At 40.4% G+C, this 25,446-nt stretch overlaps 2 protein-coding genes and 1 long non-coding RNA gene across 3 annotated transcripts; all 3 read left to right on the top strand.

The window, feature by feature from the left end:
- Positions 1 to 1,586: 1,586 nt before the first annotated feature.
- Positions 1,587 to 2,114, top strand: LOC124133515. Its single transcript, XR_007218237.1, has 2 exons — positions 1,587 to 1,647; positions 2,026 to 2,114. It is a non-coding gene; the product is annotated as an uncharacterized LOC124133515 (long non-coding RNA).
- Positions 2,115 to 8,258: 6,144 nt separating this feature from the next.
- On the top strand, positions 8,259 to 13,808 carry LOC124128203. Its single transcript, XM_048383409.1, has 7 exons — positions 8,259 to 8,292; positions 9,818 to 10,231; positions 11,190 to 11,531; positions 11,627 to 11,665; positions 12,510 to 12,554; positions 13,102 to 13,192; positions 13,321 to 13,808. The coding sequence occupies exons 1-7, from the start codon at positions 8,259 to 8,261 to the stop codon at positions 13,532 to 13,534; spliced, it is 1,179 nt and encodes a 392-aa protein (XP_048239366.1). The 3' UTR covers positions 13,535 to 13,808.
- Positions 13,809 to 19,268: 5,460 nt separating this feature from the next.
- On the top strand, positions 19,269 to 24,575 carry LOC124125814. The gene is made up of 5 exons (XM_048383410.1): positions 19,269 to 19,290; positions 20,564 to 20,986; positions 23,414 to 23,755; positions 23,858 to 23,893; positions 24,484 to 24,575. Exons 1-5 carry the CDS (start codon positions 19,269 to 19,271, stop codon positions 24,573 to 24,575), a joined length of 915 nt encoding a protein of 304 aa, XP_048239367.1.
- Positions 24,576 to 25,446: the final 871 nt, after the last annotated feature.

Here is a 25,446-nt window from a genome sequence, read left to right on the forward strand (position 1 = left end):
ACACAATTTCAATTTCCTCGGAATGTTCCGTCTGCTGTAAGTAAGGAGTTATTAATCCGTTGATACATATTTCTGGCATCTGTTGTAATATTGCCTTACCCCCATCTATCAATGGCCAACGATATAACCCGCAGTTCCCCAAGTAAACTTTCTCTATCGACCTGAACTAGATCATCTGCATATTCATGGCGACTAATGAGGTAACGGAAGTTACGTAATCCGCACATTTTTCCCCGCTCTGTGCCCAGAATCCAAACTTAGAAATACGTTCTTCACTAGTAACCAAAAGATAAATACATACTTTGGGCATACTAGGAGTGCTTTTTATATATTTATTGTTGACTTTTAACATTTTTCCCTTTTGTGACAAATTATTGTCATCCAATTTTTTTAAACAATCTAAAAATATCATTTCTGATATTTTGATGTTGACTTATAAAAATATTTTTCTCTTACTTTTCGGTAAATATGCATTGAATACCTATTGCTGATAACACATTTAGAATTTTACTTGTGCTGTCTTTGCACTTGTCTGGACAAATCACTGATGTCTGGCATGATCATACCAAGTGGTTGGTAGAATTATGTCCTCTTTTTGTCCAATTCGGACCTCCATACACAACTTTTCTCTGTACCGCGATACGATGGAGTTCTCTACCTTGTCAAACAGAGCGCGAGGCCCGGCTTTTACTCGGAGCTACTAATGTAAATAATGAACTTGTATCAGTAAAATATGCATTGTTTGATAACATGAATGATATCTGATACAGAGAACACGAATAAACATAAAGGTTAGTGAGTGCATTTTGTTCCGTTTAGCGTACATGACGAGTACCGCGATACCCCGAGGTTGCAGGCTATACGTTTTTGTAACCGCGACGTCAGCACAGTACGGGCACCATAAGACTATGAGGGTTAATGACAGGAAATGTGCAACTAAACATTATTCTTTTCAAATTTATCATTTCGGCATGCACATCAGACGGTTCAGAATTCGAATTGCCTACTTTGAAGGAGATCAAGGGTAGCACCGAGTGCTACCTTAGCGACAAGATTACCAACATCTGGTTGCGAAATCGATGCACTTTGCTGAACACAAATAGGTTTTGAAATCAAAACAAAAATAATTAAACATGCAATGAAAAGAAAACTTACCCAGCGAGGTGATCCTGTGTCCTACATTTAACTAAATGAACTCCGTGAATGCGGACAGCTTGTCACAAAGTCTCCAGATACCGTGTTAGTCTATCAACAGGTATTCGACCATTATGAATCACATCAAAATTATTTTTCAAAGTTTACCTACTTGTCGTAACTTTTCTCAATCAAACATGACTTCTGACAGGAGTTACTTCCCTTAGCTTCGGGAATTGTCAACTGTGTCTCGTGTCGTTTTGGATGATGATGTCGAGATGTTGCGAAAGTAGTGAATTAGTTTTCCTTTTTGTATTTTAACCTAGTCCGTGAACCTAAATGTTTTACTTCGTAGACTGATAATAATATCACAACATAGACTGTGTCGTGTTGCACCAGTGAATATTGTTGGAGACAAAACCATAACAGTAGTTTTGTTTTCCTGCATAGGCGTCACCATGGAGATGTGTTGCTCCATCTGAAGTGTCTCAGCTGTTTGTAGACTCCTTGGGGGTGAGTGCTGATCAGCAGCTACATTAACAATATTTCAACTTTTAATTACCAATCTAGTCACTGTCCATTTATTTATTATCAGTATTAAGTCGTATTCAACTATATCATTCTATTTCATCAACCTGTAATTTCATATAACATTCCTTAATTGTCATCATGTTGGTATGAACTATTCAGTGTAGGATATGTTGGTTTATCATGTAATTGAAATGGATTTTCATCCTGGTGAATGTAACATCCTGACGGGAGTAATATCTACGTCTGAATAATATTGTATGAAGTTTGTTATGAATTGAAATGCTTTTTCACCATAATAACTTATGTACACTGTTACCATATGGCCATGTTTATAAGAAATGTTATGTGTGTTTGTTTTAGGTTACGCCATGGGTGGCTACGATTCTAGCTACTACGGCGAATAAACGAGATTGAAGAGAGATATTTTGCTTGGTCCTCTTTAACCCCCCCCCCCCCCCCCCCCCCCCCCCACACACACACACATAATCTGAATAATTCATTCCATTCATTATCATTATCCTTAATACAATTGTTATCTGACAAGCCAGTCGCAGTGAACCTTCAAATCATATATAACAGCAGGGTTTCACTGTTATAGAATGGTGATTTAAAGCTCGTATAGTCAGCAAGAGTCTAGTGGTGGCCTGTAAAATACTTGTCACATACGAACATGTGATGATGCTTGCATTATGAGAGTCTTCGTGAGAGTGACCGCCTCCGTGGTCTAGTGGTGAGCGAGAGCGTATGAATTTATCATGTATGTGTTTACTTATAGCTATGTTATTTATGTATAATGTAAAGCGTTGATAGGGGGCACGGGTGGCCCAGTCGTCTAAGGCGCCGCGATTTACTGTGCAGAGTTGCATCCCTTGGGCACGCCAGAAACCTATGATTGTGGGTTCAAATTCCGGTTCGCCTCAATTATGTTTCTAGGTTTGTCAGCACCATACCCGTGTTCGTGGGTTTCACCGAAGTGGTAAACGTCTGAGACCTGCATCACTTCGGGCTTTCCTCCAACATTAAGCTGACATTATAACTGGAATACTGTTAAAAGCGGCGTTAAACCCAACTCACTCACACACTCACAAAAGCGTTCATGTGTAGGTGAGGTGAGGTGAAATGGGGTTTAACGTCGCGTTCAAGATTATTGCACTTATATAGCGACGTGCATGTACGTGTGTGTGTGTGTGTGTGTGGCTGCTTGTACTAGTCCGGACTGATGCCGATTTATAGTGCTAGCTCACTGAGATACCATGCCACAGACTAACATGAATACCCCACTCCGACACAGTATACTGACTCCGAGCCGACCAGTCCTTGTTTTAGCCCCTTTAATGCCGAGCGCCAGACATGGTAACAACAAGTACCATCTTTTAACGTCTTTTGGTATGACGCGGTCGGGGATCGAACCCCGGACGCTCTACCACTAGAACACGGAGGCGGTTCGTTCATGTGTATGTTTTGTGTAACACATAATGTGTGTTTGCTAAGATTACCAGTTTTACCTAAGTGAGCATGTTTGTCTTTGTATTTGTATTAAGATGCAGGCATCATTGTCTTGGCAGTTTGTGTTGGGTGAACTCAGTTTGCGCCCCGGTTTCACCTTCAGGGTATGCTTGTATTTCTTGTGTATTAATGTAATCATTAGTTGTATTTAGCATATCATCACATGTATAGGGATAGAAATGCATATGCAGTTATTGTGACTTATAACACATTCTTCAATGTATTTTGGGCGGGCGGGCAGCCTAGTGGCTAGCCTAAAGCGTTCGCTCGTCACGCCGAAGACCCGGGTTCGATTCCCGACATGGGTACAATGTGTGATGCCCATTTCATGTGTCCCCCGTCGTGATATTGCTGGAATATTGCTACAAGCGGCGTTATACAATATTCACTCACTCACTTCAATGTTCTTTGTTAAAAACATGAGTTCTATCTATTTCTATGATGTCATCGGTTTGACGATGTGACTGAACATAATACAATATGATTGCATATTTATGTCTGTGTATATTTATATATAAATATATATTTAAGTGTATATTTATTATTTTAGGTATTTGTTTCAGGGCGTTTGTTCAGACCGTCAATGAATCATCTTCACATACAACAACCCGTGTTATTTGTGAACAGCCCCGGTTACACATGTATATATACATAACAGAAGTGTAACTCACTAAGCATTTACTTCTATCAAAGTATTTCCTCGTCTCTCAATGTTCAAACTGAAACTGCTTCATAATTTTTTCTGTGTGGCTGAGTGATCTGAGTATTATCTTCGGTTTTCGGATTTAAAGAGCTTTTTATTCTCACTACATTATGATTCATCATGCACAATATTAGAAATAGCACGTATCTAAATAACTTGACTAAAATATATGAAACCAATTTAAACTTGTCCGTTTACAACATAACATTGATGTGCGCAAATGAGGCGACTCGAACTTGGCCATCAAGTAATGAATATTAAAAATATCTCGTTACATGACACGGCAACAAAAACTGAATCCTTACCATGTCTTTATCATTATGGGAATTTCAATCAAGTATGAAACTTGACATAAACGGCTAAGTATGAGAGACACAGATGAAAGGCTATTTTGTAAAAGTGAGTGAGTAAGGTTTTACGCCGCCTTTAGCAATATTCCAGCAATATCACAGCTGGGAACACCAGAAAAGTGAATCTCTATCACTGTACCAACTTCCGTTGTTTCATATTCTGTGACAACCCAGATACACTAGAAACCACCTTGTTTCTGGTGATTTCATCAATGTCTCCTTGCTTGAAACGATGGTTTTCCCATACAACGAGTGACTGAGTGAATGTTGTTTTACACCAAGCAGTCTGCAGTATGCCAGATTTATCGTCATGTTCGTCTTGGCATGGCAACCAGTGGCTGACAGCATGAGTAAGGATCAATGCCGTCGGGGTACGATGACACAAACCAGGATGGTCACACTTGTTACCGTGACTCCATACTCACTCACCCACCCACCCTCCCAGCCACTCACTTACTCACTCACTCACCCACCCTCCCAGCCACTCACTCACTCACTCACTCACTCACTCACTCACTCACTCACTCACTCACTCACTCACTCAATGCAAAGGCAACCGGTCATCTTGCTGGACGTAGCATTTGACACGCAACACGGCGGGATACGCTGTTTTCTTATTCTCACTGCTATGAATAATAATAATAATAATAATGGGAGTATACAACCCAAGCTTCCTTATGACGCCCTAGAAGGTAAACAATCAAAGTATAATCTCATCCTACCGGGTACCCATTCACTGCTGGTTGAACAGATTCATATTGCGAACAAAGTCTCTTACCTAAGGAGACACCGCATGTGACACAGGTGCTTCAGGAAGGGGTAAGAGTCAAACTTGCCAAACAGTGCCATCCATCCAACCACTCTCCGCCTCCAATGTTACCTAATGTCGCCTGAGTTGTGGCTTGTGCGCAGTACAAAGTACCACACGTCACTCCCGTCTGTATTTCTAGCGAATGTTACAAACGACTTGGCAATATGACTGATGTTTACAAGCTGTTATATGGCAGCGTATTTCATTGTTTAACAATGATTGTGACTGTGTTGCATTGTTTCTGTTGGGATTCGGTAGACGCTCATTGCATTGTGCCCGGTCCGGTATACCGCGGACGGTGATAGTTTGTTATAGAAACCTCTGTGATGTTATCGTGCCGTTATACTGGTGAAGGCACTGTGTAGAACATTCCAGTAGCTAGATGGGATGTATATAAGGGGACAATAACGTGTTAACGTGTCTCTCACGCATTTTCATCACATCGGAACCAGCTTTCATTTGAGGATCACTCATCGTCCCTGATTCCCTGCCTAGCCCATCTCGGAAGCTTGACCACTGTCGCCACTGGGTGAACATATATTATTATTACTGACTTTTGCTATCACCACTGAATTTTTGTATTTGGTACTGACCATTGCGATTATATATTGCCATTGAATATTGTACTACAACTCTATTGTTTACTGCCATTGTGATTGCTGTGCAGTAGTTTGTATTGATTTGTAAACTTAATTACTATTGTAATACATTTGTTGATTGTATACTTCTTGTTGGTTGTTGATTGGTTTCACAAACAGTTCTTTTACGTACAGATTTCAGGGTTAACACATTGTTTCAATTTGGCAATCGACACTAACAAAGGATAGTACTGTTTTGTTTGCGTCTAGACTGAGTTTAACACTCACTCACAGGAACTAACTCACTCACAGGAACTCACTCACAGGAACTCACTCTTAAAATCATTGACAAAGCATTTGAAGTGTGCATCACTCTATCTTCTTGCTGCTAAGTTACATATATTCAGTATAGTGTCCGCATCATCCCTTGTTCCACACCCAGTATGGACAGTGTGTGATATGAGGTTCTGGTAAGGACGAGTTGACAGTTCAAGGATCATGAGGCTGGGGAAAATTAGCAGTCCAGGCAGGTTTGAATATGTCCCTCGATTTACTGCTACATCATATGTAAGAAGACAACTATTCCCCCAGAATACTATTTGTTTGATATCAATTTTAGCACAATTTAGATGCAGCTCTAATAGACATAGGATCGAAGTAGCCAGACATAGAAACAGAGCCAGAGAATTGAGGATATGTGAGCAATGTGGTTAAATGTGATTGAAGATGAGTTTCATTTTCTGTTGGTCTGTCCAAAATACGACCATCTAAGACTAAATATATTGAACTACATTTTTATGTACATACAACTCAACAAAACTTTATATCGATCATGTCAACAAGTGATAAAGATACTCTAAAAAACTATCAATGTTCATTTATCATGCTATGTTAATTAGAATATGACCTGTTAAACATATCAGCACCCACTCTCGAAAACAGAATTGTGCTATGGGCCTGAGGCCTCAGTATGAAATATAACTTATCCTTACCCCTATCCTGTAAGAAAGAGTGCGTTAGTTAAGTTTCGACCCATGTTCAAGCAATACCCGACGGGTGACACTAAAAAAAGGGCTTCACATCTTCCCCATTTAGGTAATCAATCCTAGATCTCGCTGGCGCCCCATTAACTACCAGTGGTCACACACGACTGTTAATGGACACAATCTTACAATGTTATCAGCAAAGGCTGTTCAAAAGATAGTTAATTAAAGTGAAAGAGATATAAGTTGTACTGTAGTGTTATAGAAATATAAGGTGTAAAGGTTATTGATGCAAAAACATGAGGAGAGAAAAAATATAATTGTGAAAAAACACATTTCTGCAGACAAACCCATTTTCAAACGGGCAAACTATCACAGGTCACAGGAAATAAGTCACGTGACTCGTTCACCCGAGAGTCGATATGAGGAAGTGTTTTGAAGCCACAACACGCGTGTGCAGCCATGGGCGACGTGAGGGTGTCTGGAACAATACTGGTATTAATGGTATCCTATTGCTCTGGTAAGTAGATTAATGCGCACAAATAACAATTTGTCCTGTTCATCACATTACGTATTGTTTGATAATGATAATGGAAAGTGTGTCCGTCGCTAAAGTTCCTCCTTCCCACCTAATGCTGGACTCAAATGCAGTTTACTGATAAACATATTTTAGTCGTTGTTAAGCAGGCGAACATTTGTCAAACATGGATAACCCTAATCATGAATTTGAAAACTATTTTTCCATGACATTTTTGAATCTTGCAATCTGACTCGTCCTCCAGGGATGTAGAACTGGGAGATAAACCTCGTGTTTTCAATGTTAAGGTTTCACACGTAGATTAGATATGTTCAGCGTGTGGTTTCGAATTAAACAAAAGAAAATCGAATCAAAGTTCAAAACCTGTAATGATAACACAAGTGGTTTCCATTTTAATACGACCCAATAAGGAATGTTCAGGTATCGGTTGATATTTTCTGCAGGTTGCAATGGCGAATTTGGGATTACTGAAGATCGGTTATAATCCAAATCTATATTCGCTTCATGTACCCAAACCTAAACCTTCCCCATAATACTTGAACCACTTCATTGAGACGCAAAAACATCATCTTGGCCGATTTCCTGTTAGCATTATTCAATTTAATTCACTTCAATTCAATGGTATTTTTTATGAAAGGCCATTGGCCCATATACAAATGAGTTACATAGAGATACAGTTACTTTACCAAATATTGTAGTATACGGACTATCAAGACAACAACAACTGACGTAACACAAAAGCATGGTGAATGTATAAAGATATTTGTAGTTGATCGCTATACGTTTTGCTTGACAGCAGACATACATTCAAAGTTATTAGTAGATATAATTGAAAATGACCAGGCGGGAAGATATTTCATTCTTATTTTGTTATATACTGGGCAAATAAACAAAACATGAAATTCGTCTTCAGCACCAAGGTTACAGACGGGGCAAATTCTTAGTTACTTTTCAATATCTAAATATCTTCCTCTATTCTCTTTTTAATCACTCAGACGAAGCCTAAAGCGTTAAAATGTATTGCGTTGGTGTTTGAATCTTAAATTTGAAAGATACGACTCTGGTTCAAGGAGAAACTTAATATTACGATATGTGTCGTATCTCGAACTTCCTGAAAGTGTAGAATGCCAATCCTGTCGGAACATATCTACAGCGCAAGTACGAAATTGTTGTAAAAACATATTCATGTCACCAATAAATTGCGAAATCCATATGAACCCAAAGCAAAAATTAATAAGAGTTAAGCGTATACGGGAAGCCCATGTGTTCTTCCCAATATTATCAAGATATACCAGCATATTATAGGCTTTCCTTGGCAAACGATGTTCAGGTACACATAATAACTTCAGCCAATAGCGTAGGTATCGAGTACAAGATGTTATATATAGTGGGAACCTCCCACATTCACCATAAACCATATTACTGGGAGTTGACATGCCCACATTAAGAAATCTTTTGTGAACCTTTTCGATAGAATAAAACTCTCGACAGCCCCATAATTCTTCGCCATATAATAAGATCGAATGTAATTGACAATCAAACAGGTTAAAGAAAATGTGAGGTCTAACAACGCCAAGTTTATACACAACAGACTGCAATTGAAAGACAGCTTTCTTTGCTCTTGTTGATAAATTTAACAATGATTTACTTAAGTTTAATGTACTTGTGAATAATATTCACACCGCTTTCAGCAATATTCCAGCAATATCACGGCGGGGGACACCATGTTTCAATAAAACAATCCATGCCACTGGTAATTACATGGTGATACGGGTTTGAGGTCAACTGTATTTGTTATGAACCTGTAGTGTTTTGAATGTGCTCTCTCTATATCGCTGTATGGCTCTGGTATGGTGAATCAAATCTTTCCCTCAGCCGAAAGAATTAACTTATTTCTTAAATTTCCACCGTCCATCTGTATTTCGCGCTTCTTGAAAAAAAGTATCAAGTTTGACATTCAAAGGTGTTTAGAAACACGGTCGTATACATAAATGCGTTCTTCAAGTGAACTGGAAGCAACTATATGCTACTTATATCTCTGTGTTGCATATAGGATTAGATTCTACTATAGGTCTCATATAAAGTGGGGAGCTGTTTTGATGTTTGAGAAAATACATGGCATGAAAATCTGCGACAATGGCAAATAATGTCGGACTTTATTGTATAAATGCGTTTCAAATATTAAATCTGCTTATACCGTGTTTTATGCAGCATTTATAATTAGAAATAGGTCATTAGTAAGAGTGTCTTTTAATTACAATATGACTTTATGTGACGGTTGCCTTCTTATCTGCAAGTGCTTTCCTCTTGGACACTTTTCCAATATTTCAGTCTTTCGAGTTTTCAGTTTGCTCTCAATGGTCGACCAGACTATGTTTAAATGTTGTCAAATATTTGGTGAACATCGTCAAATGCTTGAGACTGGATGTTAGCCCTTTGGTTTTACATTGTACGTTTTGACCACCTTGAAAAGGTAATCTGGAACCTCTCTTTTTCCTTCTGTTTCATTTCCCGTCGGATGCCATCCGGGAAACCTGCGTGACTCTCTTATTGCCAATGCGACGTTGAATATATACTCACTCTTCACACTGACGTTGTCCTGAACTTCCTTTTTCCTGAATTCAAAATACAAATCAATAATCTTTGTGAAATAATCTCATGCACTTTTTCTGTTTTACTTCAGGTGCCCTCATTTGTGACAAAGTGGATGTGGCAGAAATAGAAGGGTACCTTATTAGCGTTTGTTACAATCAGGGGAGTAAAGAGAGCAAGTGTCCCAGAAATGAATCATTGGTGGTCAAACACATCTTGCAAAGAGCTCATGTAAGGGAGGGCGGTGACGACTACAGAGACTGTGTAGAAAAATTCAATGATGAATATTATGACGTTGGGGAATGTTTGTTTAACGCATCGGATGTGCATCAGAAGAGGGCTTATCAGGCAGCGATCACGGAGGTTCTGGAGGAGTGTAGTCAGAAGAGGTACTGTATCCTGGAGAGTGACACGAGTTCCTCTATCCATGGTCTGAAGGACCTCCCAGTAGGAGAGAGAAAGAAACTCCCGTCACATCTGGTTGTATTGCATCAGTGTGTTAAAGGTAAATTACAGCCTGCCATTTACAGGGACATATAGTGCAGATTTTTAACTTTAAGCGAGACTATGTTCCACGTTTGTTTTAGTTTGTGCCATGTAACCACTGAAACAACGTCTTTGTGCACTAGTTTTCAAGGTGATGCTCATTACATAGATTGGCTCACATACTACAATAGTGGAACCTGAATGTCACGAAGCAAACGTACCGAAACTGCCAGCTGACCAGACTATTCTAACCATTCAAGTCTGTATGTTGCTCTCTGTTTGATTCCTTTCTGTAATCGCGTTGTACTCTTTATAACACATTGACCCAAATATCTGACACTCCAAAGTAAAGTGATTTGTTTGTCGTTTTATGCAGCAATTAACAATATTCCAGCTGTACGACGGTCGGCCCAATATTAAGTCGCCTCGCTCGACAAAGGTTGCTGGGGATCTATTCTAAGCCGGAATCTCCATGTGGCAAGTGTGTAAGGAACATGCTGTACACGGGGATTTGTCACTGGCAGCTGGAAACCCTACTGCAGTTGTCTTACCATTTATCACAATGTATAATATAATATTAAAGCGTTGTATATTTCCGAAGGAGTGTATGCATGAATATATAATTACATATACATAGTTTCAGATGTGCGTACTTATATTCACATATGCAAATACGACCAAAATCATTGATTATATACTTTCCTATATATCATGTTTAAAGCAAAGCATCATCCCTTGTTAACAAATCAAATTTATGACTCCTTATACAGTGAGTGGGTGAGTGAGTGAGTGAGTGAGTGAGTGTGGTTTTATACCGCTTTTAGCAATATTCCAGCAATATCACGGCAGGGTACAGATTGTACCCATATCGGGATTGGAACCCGGGTCTTCAGCGTGACGAGCGAACGCTTTAACCACTAGGCTACCCGACCACCCCTCCTCATGAAGAACTCATTAAACGTGATATGACTTTTCAGTCCAAGTTGCGAGTGTCTTGTTGTGTGACAGCAAGACCAAAACAGGCAAGGAGGTCTACATCAGCAGCAACCGACTGAAGATGTCATCTCGGGAAACAAGCACCTGCACCTGTACAGTCAGTGGAGCTGCGAGCCGCGTCACCCTGCTGGACGTCAGACTGGGCAACAGCCACGTGACCACACTATCCATCAGGGACAAGACACGTACAGTGTACACAATCCATGGTGGCGACCAGACAGTCCACTTCATGGAGGAGATTACCATCAGCCAATCAGAGTGGAGTTTACAGGTGGATGTTATCCGTGACTATCTCCCTGACAAGATATGGATGAGACTGGAAGGTAATAATTTAATAAGGCACCTTTGATGACAAAACGTGTAATGTTGTCATTAAAATTAAACGTCTTCGTTAATTAATTATCTTCCTTTTCTACAGGACACAACGGCTCTGACGTTACAGTCACATGTAATGTGGGTATGTCCTTTGCTATTTCTACATGGAGACTATTTAGACTAGTTGTTAAACCCGGGTTCGATTCCCGACATGGGTACAATGTGTGAAGCCCATTTCTGGTGTAACCGCCGTGATATTGCTTAATGGTGGCGTAATGCCATACTCTCTCACTCACTCACTATTTCTACTTGTCAATATATGCTCGCTCACTCATTCAACATAATTATTTACAAAATTAAGCTGACATACTTTGAGACACCAACGAAAAAACGAAACGTTATTATTATCAACGTACAGTGCTAAGGAAATGAAAAATAATCTATCATGTATGTATAAAGTATGGTAACTTATTTACAACGAGCTGATGGGTTAAAATGCGATTGTTTAAAAAAATATATACTCTATGGTCTGTTGGAGAGACTCAATTTTATTTATTCCAAATTCACCAAGTTATCCTTCTTCCATATCGGATTAAAACAGGTGTACCGCATCAAGCGAAAGTGATACTGAAAGGAGGCACCTCTTTCTCAACCATAATAAATAGGGAGATTCCAATAATGATATTAGCTATTGTAAGTTGCAAGCAGCTGAATTGAGGTTCCTAGACCATTCAGGGCATGTTGTATTTGGAGAAGAAACAAAATGTGGGCCAAAATATATTATGTATGTATTGCAATGTTTATAGGGCATGGCTCAATGAATACATTCTTCTGACATCTTATTTATTTTCTTTCGAATGAGAAAATGTCAATTGGATAGAAAAACATAGTTTAAAACTTGAGTTGGTCAAACTGGACGTCTTTGTCCTACATCGTTATTGCATTGATCTATAACCCCCCTTTTCATTTTTTGAAAATTGTTTCAGAATCAGAGACTCATGACACACATGTGGCGCTACGATCTTCGTCAGGTGAAGAGTGTTTGAATTGTTTAGAACATAGTACTATTGTATTTATCACTACATCTGTGGCAGGTGGTTAATATCTACATATTTTACAAGTGCGTCATGAACGCATCTCGGGAGGGGAGGCTGGAATGGGCATAGATTGATGATTACTCTGAGGCATCGTATCTCGTCATGTCACGTTGTGTCTAGTGGCAGTTCAGTAATCCACTGATGGTCGTTTTTAAAAAACACCCTTCTAATTATGACTCCAGGTCAACACTGCAGCCATACTCGATGATTCTAGTAAATGGGATATTTTCTGTGAACTGCATCATGTTGGGGTCTTACGCGCGAAGTTTTGTCTTCAGTTGTTTGTTTGTTGTTTAACGCCGCACTAGGCAATCTTCTAGCTATATGACAAGCATAGTCGCCTTTTACGGCAAACATGGGTTGCTGAAGACCAATTCTGCCCCGTGTCTTTACTGGTCAAATCTGTCCCCTGGCACCTCGACGTCAGGATATTCTTTTTTGTCCTGGATAACATATTTCCATTGTTTCCTTTTCATTGCAGGTGAACGTCACACCCAGATTGTGTTTGTGTGTGTTGGCTTTGTCACAGGGTTTGTCTCTGTTGGTTTCATCATGGCTATTAGTGTCAAAAGGTAAATAATAAGAACACGGACTTGAACTAGTATTTGTCATAATGTAAACATCTTGTGAGACATATCAACAAACGCAGAAACACAACAATATTATCCATTCGTTCTGACAGAGCATTATCGTGTTTCAGGAGGTCAGGACACGCGGGCTCCACGTCTAACGGAGGCGATAAGGGCGTGGTCTACTACTCTCAACCGGATGAGTCACGTGTCCAGCAGCCAATCGGATCACCAGAAGGAGATGCTGCTGAACCTCACTACCACATGCCGGATGACCCACGTGACCAGGGAGCAACAGGATGCAATGATTACTACCTGGTGCCTGTTCACCGACAGACACGATAAACCAGCCTCGCCAGCCTTGCTGAAATAGTGTCAATGCTTCTTGCTTTGTTTATTGCACTATTATTAAGGAGACAGTATTTTACAGACCATTTTGCATCTTGTACTGTCGATATCGTTGGTGACCACACCTGACATTAACATTGATAGCGTCATCTGATGGAATGTGGAACTCCTCATCCATGTCACTTGTAACGTTTACTTTTTGATATTATATGGTGATGTCAAAAGGGGTTTAACGTCGCGTTCAAGATTATGTTTACTTCAATTATAGACGTGCATGTTTTGTTTGTTTGTTTGTTGTTAAACGCCGAACTCAGCAATATTCCAGCTGAATGACGTAGGTCTGTAAATAATCGAGTATGGACCGGATAATCAAGTGATTGATATCATGAGCATCGATCCGAGCAATCTGGACCGATGACATGCATCAACCAAGTCAGCGAGCCTGACCACCCGATCCCTTTAGTCGACTCATACGACATGCATAGTCGCCTTTTACGACAAGCATGGGTTGGTGAAGACCTATTGTACCCCTGACCTTCACGTGCATGCATGTTTGTGGCTACTAGTCCGGGTTTATGCCGGTTTTACAGCGCTAAACCACTGAGATACCATGCTGTATTTTAAAATTGACAACACAGCCTCAGGCGGATTGCACAGACACCGATCCGACCAGACATGGCTGTATGATGCTGAGCGCCAGGCAGGGTAACAGCAAGTACCATCTTATAACAGCTTTTGGTGTGACGGGGCCAGGGGATCGAACCACCGACCTTCCACTCTACGGACCATTGTTTATTGTGCATGGTGCTTTTAGACTATGTTATGTTTGGAAACGAGTTTTGTCGTTTTTAGTTATTGTAAACACCTTGTACTGGCATTGAACAGTGCATAAACATCGAGGTCTGAATTTTAAAGAAAGGATCTAGGGTCACAAAATACAAGAATGGAGCTGGTCTACCATATTTTATTACAGGAACCCTTGATGTAAGCACAGTTAATTCAAGGACAATTGACAGGACATGATTATTCACTGATAAATTGAGTTTTGATTATAAACAACTTGTAAAAAAGACCTGTCCCCATGCTTTGCCTGCAATAAAATCTGCCTCCTACCATGTGATTGTCCATATGTGTATCAACAAGAAAAGAGCCTTATGTTTGTAATTTGTAATGATCATTTGCATCCATTTCACTTATAGAACATATGCTAAGCATAATATGATAAAAACTATTATAGATAAATTGGATTTTCGAGGTAGACCTTATCTATACTAGGCACAAAAGACTTGTGTAGAATCTCAAGTTCTTCTGTACCTTACTCAGCTATACAATTTCGACCTATAATCAAAATGGAAGAACCTATGGGTACAGTTTAATTACACCTGTCCCTTTCTCCATTTACTTCCAGACAGTTTGGTTGTCTGACCAAATCAGACAAATCAGATTTGGTTGACACAATCCTTGTTTTGAAAACTTTACTTTGCTCAGTCTGTCAACCCCTGGTCAATAAATTCCTCGACAGACGCAAAACACACATTCGAGTGTTGCGTCCCTGAGTCGTGCCAGGATCCGATGATGGAATGTTCGAATCCTACGTACGCCCTGACTGTAGTCCTCTGTTTGTCTCTTATTTACCTGTGGTGGTGGGTTTCATCTGAGTTCTACACAGTGGACACAGTTCAGCAGTCGTAGACCTCGACAACATATAGAACAAACTACATCATGGTGTCCTGTAATTAATCAGACAAACCAGTGACTGACATTAAGAGAGACCCCCAAAGCCTTCGGGATCCGACGCATGCAATCAGCCGAGGCCAGCCACCCGATCCTTCCTGTCGCCTCCCGAGACAGACATAGGTTACTCTGGACCTAGTTTAACTATCAAGGATAAAAGCGAAAGTATATTTCCCAGTACCTAGATTAAGCTTCACTCGCGAACACCTGGTGTCATCACTGATTTTCAGTGATCTATTCATATAATTTGTATCCCTCATTTTCCTTTTACGCCCAACATAGGTTGTATCAGTATCACGAGGGGTACATGTCGTTTAATGCGCCTTCCGAAAAACTAACGAGGGACGCATAAAACCTTATGATTGATTCTATATTTGTTGTTTAACGCCGCACTCAGCAATATTCCAGCTATATGACGGCGGTCTGTAAGTAATCGAGTCTGGACAAGAAAATCCAGTGATTGACATCAAAAGCATCGATCAATGCAATTGGGATACGATGACATGCATCAACCAAGTCAGCATGCCTTTCCACCCGATCCTGTTGGTCGCCTCTTACGACAAGCACAGTCGCCTTTGAATATGGAAAGGTTTTGTGTCTTTAATTCACGACAGTACACAGCTCCTGCTCCTTTGGAAATAGACATTTAGTTTAGTAGTTTAACAAGCCTGTGTCCGGCCGACAAGGAAGACACAAATGACGGACTGCATATCAGATCCGTTTCAATATTAGAGCCTGAAACATCAAGGCGGGATTTTGACAGATTCAACATTCTATTCAAGTGTAGAAAGACATAACCATATCTGAAACCGGCTGCATATGACTCACGATCACAATTGATAGGGAAATTTTAACTCAAATGATTCGCGTACAGCTATGGAGACGGTCAGCGTGTTTGGATTATTGGTGTTACTGGCGAATTCCTGTCTTTGTAAGTAGATGTCTACACTGTTGCATCCTGATAGAACCAACTCTAAGAATCCTTCAAATCGTATTATCATTATTCGCTGGGACAAGTGAAGATCAGGGTAAGGATAGGTCTTCAGCAACCTATGCTTGTCGTAGGCTCGGGTGGTGAGGCTCGCATATTTAGTAGCTCGATGCTGGTCGTAAGAGGAGACCGAGCGATCAGGGTTGGTGATTTGTGTCATCGTACCCCGAGAGCGTGGACCGTTGCTCATGTCAGTCACTTAATTGTCTGGTTCAGACCGCCGTCATATAATTGGAATATTGCTGGGTGCGGCGTTAAACAACATACAAACAAACAAACTAAACATTATTCGTATGTGTAGTGTTGTTGAACATGATTTCTTGTGGTTTCTAAAATTTATTTTATCCCACTTTGCCAATTCTGATGTTGACTGTAACTGATAATATACATGACCTACACGCATGCTCTTTTTGAAATTGTCTTTTGATGGTAAAACATCAGATTGTTTTGACAAGGAATGCAAATGTAGAGGAGGGTGGTAAGTGCTGTATTAACCTCTGAAACTCAAATACGAAGGATGTACTGATACTATATGAATAACTGCTGTACTTTGGTCATTCAAGCTAAGTAAATAGAATACCATGAATTATTTGTAGCATGTCACTTATCGTTTATAGTAATTTACAGTTGAATTGATATATTGTTAACTTCTTGTCAGTAATCACTGAGATATAACTGACATAATTTTCAAAGCAGTTTTAATTCTAATCTTAACTGACTCAATAAACAATCCAGGTATATAACAACCTCCTTTAAAAGCAAATTCAGTTCGTGTTGTAATAATAAATATATTTGTATGTGATTTAATAATGGTTTATTATTATTCACTATGTGACATTTTTAAATCCGGAATTAAATCGGAAAAAGTGACTGTGCTTCATATGAGTGAGTGAGTGAGTGAGTGAGTGAGTCAGTGAGTGAGTCAGTGAGTGAGTGAGTGAGTGAGTGAGTGAGTGGGATTTAACGCCCGTTAAACATTCCAGTTACATTAAGGCTGTCAGCTTAATATGGGAGGAAAACCTGAAGTGATGCAAGTCTCAGACGTTTACCACTTTGTTGAAACCCACGAGCACGTGTATGGTGGTGACAAACCTAGGAACATAATATGGGCGAACCGGGATTCGAACCCACTGTCAAAGAGGTTTCTGACGTGCCCAAGGGACGCAACTCTGCACAACTAATTGCAGCACCTTATACCACAGGGACACCCATGTCTAGTGCGTCATATAAAGTGATGTAAATCTTATGTTCCTGAAAATATACATAATAATATTTTTACATTCTTCTGATCAATGTCGTTGCGAATATCAGTTTTCCTAGCCACTTTAAGTCAAATCCAGAGAAAAAGAATACCATAACATTCACAGGAAGTATTAAATTGTCCATGTGAAAGTGCTCAAATTACACGCTCCGTAATCGGATTCCAAAACAAACTAGACCGCCTCCGCGGTCTCGTGGTAGCACGTCTGCTCGGAAAGAGGAAGGTCGGGGGTTCACCGTGTCATACCAAAAGACGTCAAAAGATGATATCTGTTGTTACCCTGCCTAACGCTCGGCATGAAGGATTTACATTTAAAACAAGGACTGGCCGGCTCTGTGTCTGAGTTGGGTATTCATGTTAAAGTGCGGCATGGTTTCTGAGTGGGCTAGCACTGTAAAATCGGCATAAGTCTGGACTCGTACAAGCAGCCACGAACGCACGCACGCACGCACGCACGCACGCACGCACGCACATGCACGTCGCTATATAGGTGCAGCAATCTTGACCGCTACGTTAAACCCCATTTCACCTCCTTCAAGGCTGAAGACGTCGGAGGCTGCTTCACAGTGCCTACGCCATCTGAACATTGCCTATAAGCCGGCCGCATTGAGACCCCGACACCGAGTGGGGCAAACAATCAAGGAAGTCAAAGTAACTGAGGGCTATAGAATTAAGGACTGAATGTAGAACCAAGACTGGATGGGACCCCTCGGACGGGTCGGGTAATTTCTTCAGAGCTCTAGTGGTGGGAAGGATCTCCCAAACACTGACCGAGAACCATCCCAGGTACGATCTAATCTCAGGGGCATGGCGAGGTAAATGTCGGCCTCCTGAATACGGTAAAACAGAGACACCGGGTTGTCCGAGCGCTCTAGAACAACCAGGGGACACTTCTGTCTTCAGCTGTATGGTAGGCACCGCCTCAAAGAGGTACAATAACATTGGACGATGAAGACTTCGACGGAGAGGCAGAAAGCATAGGCTTTTTTGTTTTGTTGGTTTGTTGTTTTGCGCCGCACTCAGCAATATTCCAGCTACATTACGGTGGTCTGTATATAATCGTGTCTGGACCAGACAATCCAGTGATTGATATCATGAGCATCGATCCAGCCAATTGGGATCGATGACATGCTTCAACCAAGTCAGCGAGCCTGACCACCCGATCCCGTTAGTCGTTGTGGAAGTAATTACCTGCCGAAGATCCGCAAAAGGAGTGGACCATAACTGATCCTCGAGACAGCCGACGTGAACCAAGAACCGTCCCCGGAGGACTTCGATTTCAAGAGTGATGCATGTCGGGCTTAGACGACTAAGGCCGCGGGGATTTCGATTTCTGCTTACCAAGCTTGGCCGAATGAAGCAAACATAAACTTGAGCTAGGCCACGCTCTGGGCCATGTTGGCTCGCATACTACTCATCTGAGCAGACAATTCCCCATCTGTAATCAGGCGATCCGCCGGCTGCTGGGACGTCGGCAACAGAGTCTAAAATGATCATCCAGGGGTAGACACGGAGGGAAACGGAGCCAGAGACGCCCATCTCAAACCCATCTTACACTGTTATTTGGAGGCCAAAGTCCGGTATAAAAGGATATCAAATTGCTTGATATTAGTAAGCATTTGCTTGACACAGTCTGTGACAAGCATACAGTGAATTTTAATTACTAAATATTGGCAAACAGTGCCACACGAGGTTGGGTGGCGGAATCTTGTATTGACAGGCAACTCCGTATGTTGACTTCGAAAATGTATCTGTATCTGAGGAAAAGTAAGACAATTTGACTATAATAGGAAAGTGGGAGTGTATAATGCCAAAATCAACATGCATGCTGCCCTCGAAATCGTTCTGGGTGATAACATACCATAACTCAGTGTTTAATCATTATGTTAACTGACAAGTAAGCGTAATACCTCAACTGCAGCTCATAATCATGAATATATTGACCAACGGTTGTCAGTGCACATTGTATACACAGTTTGATAATAAACATTAGGAAATTCAAATATTTCCAGCTGTTCGTGATAGGCACTAGTATGATAATATTACTCAAAGGCAATATACTCAGATTATCAGAATGGCTTTAACTGAGCGGCATTTTATAGTTGTTTGGAACGAAAGGTGCAACTGAATACATATTACTTGAATGAAGTTTAAAATGAACTTTCAAATAAAATTGTATTCACTGGCAATGCATATTCTGTTATAAACGACCCCGACCCATTAGAGACCTGACAAATTGATATTCTGCAGAGGTTGGGGTTGGGGTTGGGGTTGGGGTGTTATTTTATCGCAAAAAATAAACTGTCCCCGAAAAATCGTGAAAAAATAATTATGCTTCACATTTTTGGAAAAATACAGAAATTGTCTGCCAATGTGACATTGTTGCATATGTGTTTAAAATATATACATATTTGGGCTCATAGCTTTATATATAAATACATATTTGGGCTCATAGCTTTATATATAAATAATATCTGGTATTGCATCTATAGCTGAAAAAGTATCTGGTCTCAAAACAAAATCCCAGTCTCCTCCCTGACTATCTTCAGATTTTCTTGATGAAGTATTGAATAAGGCTTCAAACAAAACTATTTTCACTGGCGATGCATATTCTATTAAGATATTTGATGAATGTTAAAGAGAAATATTAGACAGTGAAATCAGAATTTTAGTAAATATTTCCCCCGCGATCAATAACAGGAAATGTTCATTTTCTCTATTTCCTGTCAATCTTATATGCAGAGTGGGTGAGTTAATGTCTGGGGGAGTTTCTTGTCAGGGATAGAATATATCATATGCAACTGCTTCAAGGTAGACAGTTTTGTCCTAATACTTGTTTAGGTCAGCCGTATTTGTCATAAACTTTCTTTATTTCTGCACATTGAAAACTGCGTGACTCTCTTCTTGCCAATGCGACGTTGAATGTATACTCACTCTTCACACTGACGTTGACCTGAACTTTCCTGTTCCTGAATTCAAAATACAAATCAATAATCTTTGTGAAATAAGCTCATGCACTTTTTTTTCTGTTATACTTCAGGTACCATCATTTGTGACAAAGTGGATGTGGCAGAAATAGAAGGGGACGTTATCAGCGTTTGTTACAATCAGGGGAGTAAAGAGATTAAGTGTCCCAGAAATGAATCAGTGTTGGTCAAACGCTTCTTGCAAAGAGCTCATGTAAAGGACGGTGACGACAGGAGTACAGACTACAGATCCTGTGTAGAAAAATTCAATGATGAACATTATGACGTTGGGGGATGTTTGCTAAACGCATCGGATGTGCATCAGAAGAGGGCTTATCTGGCAGCGATCACAGAGGTTCTGGAGGAGTGTAGTCAGAAGAGGTATTGTATCTTGGAGAGTGACACGAATTCCTCTATCCATGGTCTGAAGGACCTCCCAGTAGGAGAGAGAAAGAAACGCCCGTCACATCTGGTTGTATTGCATCAGTGTGTTAAAGGTAAAGAGCTTGATATAGCTATGGAAATGTTCAGTGCAGGTTTTAATGTTAAGAGTATGTTCCACGTTGTAGACGTTGTGGTCCTACCCTCACCACTCACATTTGTATTATATATTCTGTTTCATTCTTTTCTGCATTCATATTGTACACATAATAACAGACTGACCTAAAATGTGATGACACTCCAAAAGGTTATTTGTTTGTTTTACGCTAGATTCACCCTGCCCACAATAACCTCATTCCACAAGGTAACTGGGATCTATTCTAACTTGGAATCACCACGTGGTTAATGTGTTATGAACAAATGAAACACTTTGATTCCATCACTGGCAGCTGGGAACATTACTTTCTGAGTAATCTATTGTGTGACCGGAATCTGATATCACCACTCCACAGCTGTCTTAAAATTGTTCACAAAGCCTTCTCGTTTCAAAGTAGTGTACCCATCCATGTAAACACTAACAATTGTGACAATATTTGTACAATCTTGGCATATGAGAATAATCTTAAGATTATATTTATCTCCAGATTGTACATCACAGCGCCAATTGCGTTCTCAAATACAGGAGCTCCACTTTGTTATATAACCCATATCACATCCAGGTTTTCGATGCAAATTGTGTGAATGGCGGGGCTGCCGATAGGGCATGTCATGCTTTACCTTTTGGCGAACGTCTGGCGTCATCACTGATTTTCAGTGATGTATTCATATACTTTTTACACCTATTTTGCCTTTTACCCCTAATGAATCTGTTTCGCCAGATAATAAAAAAAGAAGATAGTTTGTTGTTAAATACATGTAGTTATAAAAATGTAAGTGATGCAAGAGGAGTGATAACAGTTAACATAGTGATTACATGCAGTGATACCTGCAAGTTGCATGACCACAAACACATCGTATTCGCGGAAATCCACGCAGATACCATTCTGGCATGTTTTCGTCACAAATGAATCATTTAGCGTAAGAAAATGCAAGAATGACAAAGTGTTAGTAACAGTAGTCATCGTGGTATGATAATACAGGACTATAGGACATACAGGACATGGTAGCAATGTGCAGGACTGATCGTGCCTAACTCCGTTGGGTTGCTGATGACTAAGTGTGATTGCAAGGCTGTGCAGTTTGCATCGGTAAACCAATGAGTGAGTATGGTTTTACGCCGCTTTTAGCAATATTCCAGCAATATCACGGCGGGGTACAGCAGAAATGGGCTTCATACATTGTATCCATGTCAGGAATCGAACCCGGGTCTTCGGCGTGACGAGCGAACGCTTTAACCACTAGGCTACCCGACCGCCCCGGTAACCAATGATGTGATTCGTGAACATAGCATGGTCGTGGTTGTGATAACTCCTATCATTGTGGAACATATATTCAGCATATAGCACAAACATCGTCTACTTTATAAATGACCTGATGACGTGCACTGGATCGCTCCCACCAGTGTACCATAGCACAGCACAACCCATATGGTCGTAGGTCAGTGACGATGTGGACTGGGTGGGCTCACCACAGTTATAGCATAGACAGTTCTGAGGCCGTGGGGGATGGTGGTGAACGAATGACCAAGTCGTCTAAGGACTGCCAATCGCTGTGCATGGTTTTGTCCCTTAGGGGTACCAAAAGAATGATAGTGGGGTCGAATCCAGGATATCCCTAATTATGTTTTTTGGTTTGTCAGCACCACGCCCGTGCTCGTGGTTTTTACCAAAGTGGTAAACATCCAAGACCTGCATCACTTTGGGCTTTTCTGCAGCCATGATATTACTGAAATATGATTCAAATTGTCATAGTCAATACTACTCTACGTTAAGGAATACTGCTCTTCTTAAAACCGGCACAAAGGTCACCCATTTTGGTTAAAAGGGAAAACTGCCTGTCGAATTGATTGATCGGCAAACTTCAAAATGTGAAACATGAAACGTATTGGAAAAATGTGTCCAGTGAAAATGAAGTTCATATCCAGACACAAATTACCTACGATTTTAGACAATTTTATCATTGTAACAAATGTTACATTTGGGATAACACTTCTTAGAAAAGTACAGATTCTCGTAATTTTTTTGATTGAGTCCCGTGCGGGATTCGAACCCACACTTAGATCGCTGACTTTGTGTACTTGCGATTAGGTGCCTCACTCTGGCAGTGTGGGTTCGGATCCCGGACGGGACTCAATCCAAAAAAGTATGAGAATCTGTACTTTACTAAGAAAGTGTTATCCCAAATATAACATTTGTTACATTTGACCAGTTTCTAAAAGTCATTGTGTATTCAATTTTATCATTGGTTACTTGGAAATGTGTGCCAGCATACAGAATGGATAATAATGACAACATATTTCCTATTATTTGTATAAATAGTATAACATCGACAAATCGAATTATAAGTGATTTACTTCCTCAGACAAGTAGAGCACATAATTTCAGAGCAAGTTGCCAGTGTCTTGTTGTGTGACAGCAAGACACAAACAGGCAAGGAGGTCTACATCAGCAGCAACCGACTGAAGATGTCATCTCGGGAAACAAGCACCTGCACCTGTACAGTCAGTGAAGCTGCGAGCCGCGTCACCCTGCTGGACGTCAGACTGGGCAACAGCAACGTGACCACATTGTCCATCAGGGACAAGACACGTACAGTGTACACAATCCATGGTGGCGACCTGGCAGTCCACTTCATGAAGGAGATTAACATCAGCCAATCAGAGTGGAGTTTACAGGTGGATGTTATCCGTGACTATCTCCCTGACAGGATATGGATGAGACTGGAAGGTAACTATTTAATAAGGCTTCTTTGTTGACAAAATAGTAATAATAGTTCAAATGTATACCATTGAAGCCAATTGATTAATTAATTTATTTCTTTTTCCACAGGACACAACGGATCTGACGTCACAGTCGCGTGTACAGGTATGCCCTTTGCTACTTCCACCTTTCTAATGGTTGTTGTAACACAACACAATTCCTCCAACGCCTAACTCTATATTATCTTCACCAATGGAAAAAGGAATGTTTATTCGTATGAAGTGTAAATGAGAGAGTGTAAATGGTTCAGCCCCCTTGACACATTATTGATTATTCTATTGTAAGGCAATCATGATAATATCGTCATCTATGTCATGTCTATGAGACTGATATTAGACAACTTTTCTTCTTCTAAAAATCTAAAAGTCTGTATAAGAAACACATCAGTGTGTTTTCTTGGGAAACGTCAGCATTCCGATAATCTAAATATTCTGGATCAGCAGGAGAATAATAATACGAACACACAATGCCATTAAGAAAGAGGTAAAATGTAACGAATGTTATATTTGGGATAACACTTTCTCAGGGTAGTACAGATACTCGTACTACCCTCAAACCTCACCCCAACCCCCTGTCAATAATAACGACACGAGAATAATAATGACACGAATTATATTTCACATTTCGTCATATTACGTTTGAAAAGGAAGTCCTAAACAGCTTGGTTAAATGATATTGTCGTTTTCTTTTTTCAGCGACAGAAGCAGCTTCAAACACCGATGGGACGCGATCAGTGTCACCAGGTAAGGCCGTTCTTGGATTGGTACAAGTGCATGTATCTGTTTGATTCGATTAATAGACTAATATTGTGTGCTTGTTTCATACACGTCTGTGTATCGGTGGTAAAGTTCGTCTACCAACTGCTGTGCCAAGTTATATATATAAATGTACACATTTGTCAAATTATGTTTCAGTTGGATCAAAGCTTGTTTTCCTTCCTGTTGGCTTTTTGGTTGGATTTGTGACTGGCGGTATTATCTTCATCTTGTATATGAAAAGGTTGGTACCACACCAATACATTTTATTGCATGGACGTGTGTCAATATGAAAGACATTCGTGGCAAGACAAATCTATATTTTCCGAAACGACATGTCTAAATTCGTGATATGCATGCAGACAAATCTATTTATAATAATCAATATACGTATATTATTAAATTGTAATCACAGAACCATCTATGAATTCTATTTTTACCCAGGAGACAAAGCAACGCAACCTTTGTTTCACCTTCGCTACGGTTTACCCCTGAAGGGAATGACGCCCTTGAGCCCATCTACTCCTTACCACATCAACATCGGGGGACGGACCCCCCTGGCCAACTTTCTACCAAGAGCCTTAGTCCCGGGATCCACAACCCTCCAACCTAACCCCAACCCTCTGTCACTGTCAAACCTTACCATCGACAAGAACAAGCTTCGATCCAACACAGAACCGTGAACAGTGAAGTAACTGTGACATCCTTGCAATTTGTTGCCCGTACGCAGATAGAAAATTTAATGTAAAATTGATCTTATTGTTTGCTAGTAGCATATTATTTGGGCTTTGCTGCGTCCTACCAAAAGACGTTAAAATATGGTACTTGTTGTTACCCTGTCTGGCGCTAGGCATTAAGGGGCTAAAACAAGGACTTTTAGACTCGGAGTCAGTATACTGTGTC

Source organism: Haliotis rufescens, unplaced genomic scaffold, assembly GCF_023055435.1.
Source record: "Haliotis rufescens isolate VD_foot unplaced genomic scaffold, xgHalRufe1.0.p SCAF_48, whole genome shotgun sequence".
NCBI classification, from domain to species: domain Eukaryota; kingdom Metazoa; phylum Mollusca; class Gastropoda; order Lepetellida; family Haliotidae; genus Haliotis; species Haliotis rufescens.

Excerpts from the sequence above, each read along its gene's own strand:
- LOC124128203 (XM_048383409.1), top strand. The coding sequence starts at position 8,259 with ATGCCAATCCTGTCGGAACATATCTACAGCGCAA. Across the intron at positions 8,293-9,817 it reads GGAACATATCTACAGCGCAA|GTGCCCTCATTTGTGACAAA; the intron begins GTACGAAATTGT and ends GTTTTACTTCAG. Across the intron at positions 12,555-13,101 it reads GGCGCTACGATCTTCGTCAG|GTGAACGTCACACCCAGATT; the intron begins GTGAAGAGTGTT and ends TTTTCATTGCAG.
- LOC124125814 (XM_048383410.1), top strand. The coding sequence starts at position 19,269 with ATGTATCTGTATCTGAGGAAAA. Across the intron at positions 23,756-23,857 it reads GATATGGATGAGACTGGAAG|GACACAACGGATCTGACGTC; the intron begins GTAACTATTTAA and ends CTTTTTCCACAG. Across the intron at positions 23,894-24,483 it reads CGTCACAGTCGCGTGTACAG|CGACAGAAGCAGCTTCAAAC; the intron begins GTATGCCCTTTG and ends TTCTTTTTTCAG.